The following is a 9,635-nucleotide window of genomic DNA, read 5'->3' on the forward strand; positions in this document are numbered from 1 at the left end:
ATCGCTTGTTTTGTCCAGATGATGAAGCAATAGTTTGTTTCAAAGTAAGAAAAGGTCCACAAGTAGTTTTTTGAATCATTTTTGTTGCAGGAAATATCCCCCATAAACTGATCATTAAATCTGAATCAACAAACAGTTTATTTCATTATTTAATGATAATTTTATTTTAAATATAAATCTTTCTGTTGTTCCGGTTACCCACTGGCATTTAGGTGAACATTTTCATAGAAAAAATCAGACAATTTGACCAAAACGTCTTTTATGGGTGTCCACGTCGCTTCAGACCCTCCAGCCAATCAGAATCGAGTAATCACCCGGTACATGCTATAAAGCTTTTCACTGCTGTATTTTTGTCTGAACATCACTTTGAAACTATTGGAGTTTATCTTTATTTAAAGCTTACTGTCTTTGTTATACAGTTATATGCATTTTTCTCTACAACAGATTGTTAAATATTAAAAAATAATGTGCATATTTACGCCTTTGTAAAAGAATTAAAGACTCAACATTTTCTTTGTGGGAAAACATGTTGAGATTCTGCTTAAAGGAGCCAAAGGTTTCTGTAAAATGTCTTTTTATAAAGGACAAATATCAGCATGTGACTGTGTGTAATTATAGTTAATATGTGAATTCATTAGGAGGAGCATTCTTTTCCTTTGGCACTGGTGGTTAGCCGCCATTACCTGTTTGAGTGAAGCTCTGACATCACACTGTGTGGCCGTTTGCAGTGGAAGTGCTGCGGCGTGAACGCCTACAGCGACTGGTACGAGGCCCTGCAGGAAAAGGTGGTTCCTGACCGCTGCTGCCAGGAGCATTACCAGAACTGTGGACGCAACACCACCAGCATGTTCTGGGAGCGGGTGAGTTCATCACCATGCAGACGCAAACATGACTTCCTCTGCACTGAAAGCACAGGACAGTGCAGAGTTTGTTTGGTTTTTTTCTGTTTGGATGCAAACTCAAGAAGCCCAGATGAAATGGAGGGAGGGAACTCTAAATCCCAGGCAAAGGAACACCACCAAAATGCAAAATGAGTCCAGACGGATCCACAAAGAGCACAGCCTTACAAAACAGCAGCACGCCGGTCCAGAACGACCACTAAGGCATCCCTAATTCCAGCTCAGGGAAACCAGGAGGCAGTAAATGTAAATTAGATGGGTGTTTGGCCCCCGCATACTGAAGCTGGGGAGCCGTTAACATCATGGCCTTTATCTTATAGTCAGTCAGTTACAATGAAATTATCCCGGTCCTCAGCTGTGCTGCAAAACACATTTACATACTAGGAATTTACATTCTGTTTACAAGTCATCTCTTTCAAATAATTTGTTTTTAGCAATAACTCCCTCTGTTTTATTTGTATATCCTTTTTAATAAAAAAAACGAAATCATCTTTGGTCACAACAGATGTGTTTGTTATTAAAAGTCATTTTTGTTCAGTCTTCCCTTGCTTTGGGCAGCCATGTTTTTAATGGCCGATCCAAAGTAGAGGATTAAAAGAGGAGGCAGCTTCACGCTGCGCCTCAGCATCCGCGCTCAAGACGCTAATTCCGACTAAACCCAAACACAGACGAATTGTTTTTATCCTCAGCCGATCGAAGGTGTTGCATTTTCAGGGCTGCTTCGAGAAGGTGGAGGAATGGCTGGACGACAACAAGCACGTGCTGGGAACCATCGGCACGGTCATCTTGGTGGTGCAGGTGAGATTTAAAAACATCCCTCTGGAAACTTCTGAGGCCGGTGAGGCGTTCTGCGCTCCCACGCCTTCTGAAATATCAGCTGAGATTCAGAGCCACCTGCTTTATTTGCTGGAGTCAGGTAAGGAGTCGCCTGCATGGGAGGAGAGAAAAGATGCTGCATACAGACCAGCAGATAAAGCCTCACAGCCTTGGTGGCATTCCTCTTTCTGTCCATCTTCTATAGTGATATTCATGGTCCGAAGTCGATAATTTTTTGGGTCTCCTGTATTAATACGTTTGTCTCAGTCGTGCAGCAGCTGCGCAGACACAAACGAGCTGCATGTGTGCCTGCAGGCTGCTTCTGAGAAAACTGGGAGCGACGTCGCCGCTCGACAGCCCGCGATTTTTACGGAAAGGTGACATCGACTGGTGAAGTTCCTCTCTGAAATGCAAAACAGTTTATGAGGTTTTGTGAGCTGCGAAACACTCCAGCATGTGTGCATGCCTCATCTTTGAGGAGACAGCGACCACACCTGCAGGACAAAGCAGCCACGTTTCCCACATTACTAGATTAAATTCTGAAAATAGTTTGCACTTTTCTGTTAACTTAAAAAAAGCTTCAGTGTGAAAACACGGATTTTCTTTTAAAAGTTGGGTATCCTGAGTAAGTTCAGGGTTATAAATCTAGTGTCTTTGTCCAAACTCATCTCATGGGTGGATATGTGCGGTCAGCGCAACACTTGAACAACACGAAAGGGTGAAGTAGGAGAGAGGCAGGCGTGCCGGTTCCTTTTTTTAATCTTGCAAACTGAGCTAGAAGCCCGTCCGTTCTGTTCATGACCTTATTTGGCGTGTCGTATGAGCTGCAGGGGAACTGCGAGACACACCTGCGCTCCCTTTAGAATGAGGCCGATCCTCTCTCCTCTCTACGACGCTCCACGGAGCCGGACAACCCAAAAACCTGTCCGGATCAAGCCCTGTACAGGTGCATGTGACGAAGGTATCATCAGTACAACTGTTTTACTTCAATTCAATTTTATTTGTATAGTCCCAATTCACAACAGCAGTCGTCTCGATGGGCTTCGTAACGGTAATTGTAAATTGAATCAAAAGGATCATAAATGCATAGAATTCAATAATATAATACTAAACTTTAACTACACAGACTAAACTAAACTGGGCATCCCTGCCCTTTGACCCCCCTTCTCTGTAAGGAGAAAAAAAAAACGGGATCCAGAAAAAACGAAGAAACCTCAGGGGTGTCCACATGAAGGAGGGATCCTCCCCCAGGACGGACAGAGAAGAATTAACTTATGTAACTCTCTGAGCTTCATCCATATTAAGTTGGGGGGGACGGCTGGGGGCGCGAGTCGAGCCAGAGGGGGGGTCCACAGCCAGGTGTAGGAGCAGGAGCAGAGACGAGGTACACGGTCAGGGACAGGAGCACGGATGAGCCAACTAAAAGACCTCCCCCTTCCCAGGAGGGGAGAGGGAAAGAGGGACAGTACATGAATCACTGCACCAAACAGAGGGAACTAGAGGATGAATAATGATCAAGAATAGAGGAAAGAAAAGAGGACAGAACCCCAGTGCACCATAGTTACCCCAGCTTCAAAATTACTAGCAGCCTACTAACAATTTTATTGTTATTAAGATAAATTTCAACAAATTAGCAGTAAGTTAAATATTCTCTGATTACTAGTTAGTCCAAAGAGGAATCTTTTCAGTCTAACTGAATGTAGAAACTGAGTCGGCCTCTCTTCCATGAGCTGGGAGTTTATTCCATAAAACAGGAGCTTGGTGGCTAAATTAGCTGATTGCTCTTTAAAACTTCAACAGAATGATCCTCTAGGTGTTTTTCATATCAGAATATAAGTTTTTGTTGAGCCAGCTTTATTATCAGACAATTTTTAACCCTTAATTTTTGATTTGATTTAATTTGATTTGAAATGGTTTATTTCAAGCAATCAAAAAAGAATAATACTTAGTTAATAATACTTACTTAATTAGACATTAAATCAAAGATTGATTTAAAGAGAGTGGAAGGAAGCAAACTTATATAATCCAGTTCTACCACAACCATTTTATTAAATGATTTATCATTATCCGGTTCATAACTTTTATCAGACAGAATTAAGAATCCTGAAGCATCAATACCTGGAAGTTTCTGTGTTTACGTGTTCATTTCTGAATAATACACTAAACTGTGACCGACATTGTTCTTTTATTGATTATTTTGTCTTGTTTCTTTCTTCTACATATTTTCATTCAGTAAAATATGAATTTTCTTTCTAATCTGAAAAAGATTTAGGGGCAAGTTTCCTTCTTTTTTTCTTTTTTAAAATAGTAACAACAACCAGAAAAGCGGCAGACGGTCCGCTTAAGATCTTGCATGAATATTTTCACACTCCTTCACCTCTGAAAATGTCCACCTTTTCTCACCTGAGCTCTCTTCCCGGCCAGCTTTCATAACAATAGAAGTCTGCGCGGCACCTTTTTCCTAAATCCCTCTAATCTCCGGCACCTACTGTACCCGACAGTTCAGGCTGCTCCTCACCTTCCAATCCTTTGCAATCCTCCGGCCCTGCAGCGAAAGAGCCGTGTGCGTTCGGCCCACCTGCCGCGTCTGCTATCTTTAGCTGTTTGCTGTGTACTGCTGTGCATTTTCATCTCCGGGTATGACGGTTCTGTCCATCAGCCGCTGGGATTTCTCTGCTTTGCACCCCGGTGTCAAAGCCAGCCTTAAGCCTCTGAACATTAATCCTCTCTTCATTCAGAGCACGCTGGCCTCCGCAGAAATCTGCTTGTTGAATGTAATAAAAGTGAGCATGCGGTTAGTGGGCTTAAACTTCAGGGTAATCTTCCTTCGCCCTCGGCGGCGGCCCTTTTTGTCGCAGGAAAACCACGCGGCTCCTTGGACCGCCACGGTGGCTCTGACTCATCTGACACAGAAGCTCCTTCTGCAGGAATCATAAATGCTCGGCAGCATCCTGAGGACGCCATAGTGCGGAGTTATCTCGCCATCCTGAGAGAGGTTTCATCCAAAGTGATTCCAGAAGGAGGAAAAAGAGCCACCAGATCCAGTTAATTCTGCTGCCTTTAATCTGGCCTCCCCTGGAAAGGGACGGATCGGTGGGGTCCGGATAAATGAGGCTCCATTAAAAACAGACACCTGTTTGCCACAGTTCTCCTCTCTATTCAGCTAAATGACATTTAAAGCCGGATCGGTCCATTAGCAGCTCCACTGTGAGCCCAGCAAAAGAAGCAGGACACCCATATTATCGTCAGCTCTACAGCAAATCTGTCGTTTTTCTCTTTTCACTGATTTGCTAAAAGGTTGTTTTTTTTAATTTTTAACAAAGATTTAAAAAAAATGTTTTGTCTTTAAAACGTATTAAAGTTTATCTCCAGTTTGCGCCTCCACCTAAAGCTTTTTTTATTAAACCTTGAGGAAACTTCGTCATTAATGCAGCCAATCATGGTGTTTTTTTCCCAGCATTGATTTTTATCAATGTTTCTCGTAAAACAGATTAATTGTATTGAATTTCTGGAAAAAAACAAATGTGATGCTCACATTTTGAGCCTCACATCAGGTTAGATTTATAAATCTGCTTGTTCTTCATAATCAGTTCTTCCTTTGAGGCCACTCCTCTTTTCTTAATGCATTCTGACCTCTTTTTTTATTTTCATTAATTTAGGGTTGGTAGAGAGAAATGAGCAGAACATTTGCAGAAACAACAGAGATTTCAGTGCAGCTGTGGATCCAGATGATCTTCAGTCACCAATGAAGATCATTTTAACATTTCTTCTGTTCATTCTGTGGGATTAAAAATAAAAAGTCAATCTCTGTTGGCAGAACCCCATGCAGCATCATCTGCGTCATTGTTATTTCATACTTTTACGACTTTGATTACAGCAGTGTTTTTCAACCAGTGTGCCGCGGCACGTTAGTGTGCCGTGGGAGATGGTCAAGTGCGCCGTGGGAAATTGCCCTCATTAACTGATCTAAAAACATTTTCCATCTACAGGAAATCAGCTCTTTGTTCATCCAAACAGGCCCTGATAAAACACTGAGTAGTTAGGAATATAAAATATGTTAAAATTACTTTTTCTTTGTGTTTATTTAATTCTATTAAAGACATTTTGATAAGAATCACGGTACCGCGATTTAGCTGCAGCTATAACTGTGTAAAGAAAAGTCCCGCCCCTTTAACTGTCTCCGCCAATCATTCTTGAAGGCTTAATCACATGTCATCAGTCTGACCAATCAGACTGATGCGACTGAGCGACTTTATTCTGCTGATAAAGTCGCTCAGTTCTAACAAAAATACTAGCTGAAGCTCGTCTTTAGCTGGTGGTTCATCTCTTAGAAAAAAACAGCCGCAACTTCCTGCTTTTTCTGCCACAATTATCACACAAATCCACGTGAGATTGCGCGCGGGGGGGGGGGGGGTGCTGTCGATCAATACAGACCATGAATTTCTGCTTTTTTTTTTTTTTTGGATGCTGGTGTGCCACGGGATTTTTGTCAGGGTCAAAGTGTGCCGTGGCTCAAAAAAGGTCGAAAAACACTGGATTACAGAATTAACCTTTTAGAATTATTTCCACTTATGTTTTAGCTTTTAAGTGGATGCTAAGATAAGTTTGGACCCAAAATAGCTGATGTGTATCTGCATCATTTGGCGTTTAGGAGGTTAATAAATGTGACGGGGAAGAACCTGAGGGTTGTTGGGTAGTTTAGATGATCGTCCACGGAGCCAAGAAACCCGCAGAACCCGTCCGGATCAACCTCTGTACCAGACTGAGCCTTAAGCCAAAGCTACAATGACAATAATTGTTGTTGTTTTTTAAATATAAATAAGGGTATAGTTTGCAAAAGCAAAACAACAACATAACCCCAACAAACAGCGTGTCACCAGAGAAAATCCACGCCTGTGTGATCCTCCCAGACTGTTATCCAAGCTTCCGTCAGTCTGAACCTTTTCTCCCGGATCTCAATTCCTTCCTTCAACGTTTGCTTCAAAGTGGGTGTGGGGAGTCTGGGATGGGAAGCCGAGCTGTCAGATTATCTCATTTAAAGGCAAGGTGGAGGACATGACGACAAAGAGTGTGATGAAGAGCGGATCCTCCTGGAGTCGGCAGCGTTACATGGTAGCCACGGGCGCTTGGATGCGGTTAGCGAAGGATTGAGACTAAATTTAGACTTACGCTGGCTGAATTCCTTTCTCCATCCAAAATGCTTTCTCACTAAGTTCTGTAACGGTGGAGGATGAGGCTTGGTGCCCCCCCGCCGCCTAAACAAAACCATAATCAGCCATGTGTAAATAATTGAGTTGACTCATCATTCCAGCGGTGGATCCACCCGACACGCCGGATCCGGTTTGAATGACAGGAGCTTAAGGTGGGATTTCACTCCTAAGCAGCTCCGCAAATTAGATTTTGACTAAAACTTAAGAAAGCCGACGGCTTCTCCAGGTTCATCAGGAAGCGCAGCCATCTCCAGATCTTGCTCCCCTTATATTGAAAATGTGTGAGTTTTTACCCCAAAAGTTCCCCATCACAGTTTTAGGAGCCGCCATGTGACGGCGTTTGATGTCGGAACGTATCGGGGAGGGGGGTAATGGAAACTTCAAAGAGGGAGCTGGGTACTTTGATTCAGTGGCATCTCAATTTCCTTCAATGGCTTGATGCTTGCTGTTCATTTTCTCCGCCACAAAGATCCGTTTGAGAGGACGGACAGCAAACGGTCGGAGCTGCTGCAGAAGAGAGGAGCGTCGACATCAAACAGAAAACCGGCTCTGCTGTTGTGATGTTTGATTAGAGGAACGGAAATCTGACGTTCTGCTTCTCGTTTCCTTCGCAGCTCCTGGGAATGGCGTTCTCCATGATACTTTTCCACCACATCCACAGAACGGGGAAGAAGTACGACGCCTAGCCTCCTCGGACGGGGTCGCCTGACGAAGAGGATGGGATTAGACTCACACACATCACTTCTCCCGTCGTTTTTAATCTCCGTGGAGCATCCTGCCTCCCCTTCCCTGATCTGTACAGCTTCCAGATGTGTTCCTGCCCTTTCCCGCTCTTTCATCTTCTCATTCATTTTGCCAAAGAGTAACACAACTGGAAGGGACAACAACAAGGGACATTCGGCACGAAGAGCATCCCATTTGTTGGCACTCTTCATGAGCATACTTGGTTGTATTATTATTAATACTATGTGGGCTTATTTTGCTTGGACTAACACTTTACCGGAGCAGAGGATGGAGACTGTGAAGGCCTCTCCACAGCAAAGACACCCATGACACGGGGGATTCCTTTCCTGGTGTTGAGAAGAAGAAGCCCCCTGCTTATCCCCTGTAAATGAGTACAGATCCGATACGGCATGCCGTCGGTTTTATTTTGGTTTCTTTTTTTAAGCCCTCCTGGAAATATCTTAGTTTTTCAGCTTAAATGTATTTTTGTTGGTGACATCAGCACTCCTGTGGAATGTAAGCGTGGAGATCGGTGCAGTCGAGTCTGAGGCGAGCGTTTCACCTCAGACTTTGGTAAAGAGGAATTCAACCATGAGAGTTTATTTTATACCACATTTTCCTAGATTCATGGATTGGAAACCGCCACTGGACACGTTTTGAGAGGATGACGCTCTTCTGGACTTGATCGTATGAGTGTGTTTCTGTCCTGTAATGCATACAAAGAAAGCAGCAGAGGAAGAAAAAAAACCCAACAGCAGCCTCGATGGTTTCAGCCGTGGAGGCGAGACACTTTTCCCTGATCCTCTGTTCCCGCCCTTCTTTTTACCGTCTTCTCCCTTCATGTCGCTCACGCACCACCACCATCTCAGCTCACATTCCTGCTCATTACTTACTTCCACCTCTGGTTGGCACCTTTCACGTGAGCCGGCTTTACATGCAGGCGGGGAGAACGGAGGCCGGGCCGTTTGCACATTTATGCGCCGCCTCAGACGGAGTACGGCGACTTAAAGAGAGCACCCTCCGGTGCGTTTGCTCCAAATCTCCTGAGATGAAGTGGCTGGAAAATAAATCATTTCAGCCGCCTTTTAGCTTGAAAATCAGCGAGGCCGTGACCTCGCTTTACTGCGAGCTAATGCGTTTGGAAAATGTCAAAGGATGAATGAGGCAGGGAGAGCGGTAACTCCAAAAGTTATCATTCATTTCTGCTCATTATCTTTGAATGAACTGAAGAACTCTCGTCTTAAAGTTCAAGTCCCACTTTGATCGTCTATTCAAGCCTTCTTTTCATCATGATTGGGACGTTTTTGGGCATAAATCTAAAAAGCTCTTTCGTTTTCTGGGACATAGTTTCTGCAGAGCAGCAGAAGTCATTAGAAATTCCCTTCTGAGTTGTTAAAATGCAATTTTAAGCTCAATTTTCTTTATAAATGTCCTCCATTGTCAGAAAAATGCCATGAGAACATGTTAAAAACACCATTGTCATGGGCGTAGGTCTTTAACCCTTGTGCTATCTTAGATGACCCCCCCCTTCCATTGACGTGTTCTCCCTACCATGACAAAGGTGGAAAGGTTTCATGTAATCCATGGACACCAGTGAAGATCACAATCATTGAAGAAAAAAGGTTCAGAGCACTGTCTAGTGGGTCTAGATGACCCAACTCCAAATGTTAAAGTGCCTAGGATAGCACAAGGGTTAAACACTAAAGGTTTTGCTAAAAAGGTGTTTTTTTTAATGGTCCATCGGTACACCACCCGTCCTTTAGTCTCCTTCTTCTGATTCTCATCGCTCTGTTGTGCTCTTGTTAGAAAATAGAAGCACCTAAAAACAATAGGCCACATATTTGTGTTGAAACCATCCGGCCACGTGTCATTTCCATGCTCACGAGCATGAGGGCAGCAGTGGGTCTGCAGCAGCTGCTGCTGAAAGCCTGCAGAGGTTTGAAGTGGCTCCAATCTAAATGTAGTGCACAGATTTATTCCAAAAGCA

At 43.6% G+C, this 9,635-nt stretch overlaps 1 protein-coding gene across 2 annotated transcripts in view; it reads left to right on the plus strand.

The window, feature by feature from the left end:
* Nucleotides 1–8,682, plus strand: part of LOC101157694 (tetraspanin-9) — a 285,376-nt gene extending 276,694 nt beyond the window's left edge. For both annotated transcript variants that reach the window (XM_011476510.3, XM_004069855.4), the window contains 3 exons: nucleotides 729–860; nucleotides 1,614–1,697; nucleotides 7,540–8,682. In XM_011476510.3, coding sequence (XP_011474812.1) covers nucleotides 729–860; nucleotides 1,614–1,697; nucleotides 7,540–7,611 — 288 coding nt within the window. In that variant the 3' untranslated portion in view covers nucleotides 7,612–8,682. The remainder of the gene's footprint in view (nucleotides 1–728; nucleotides 861–1,613; nucleotides 1,698–7,539) is intronic.
* Nucleotides 8,683–9,635: the final 953 nt, after the last annotated feature.

This window comes from Oryzias latipes, chromosome 6 (assembly GCF_002234675.1).
Source record: "Oryzias latipes chromosome 6, ASM223467v1".
In the NCBI taxonomy this organism is placed as follows: Eukaryota; Metazoa; Chordata; class Actinopteri; order Beloniformes; family Adrianichthyidae; genus Oryzias; species Oryzias latipes.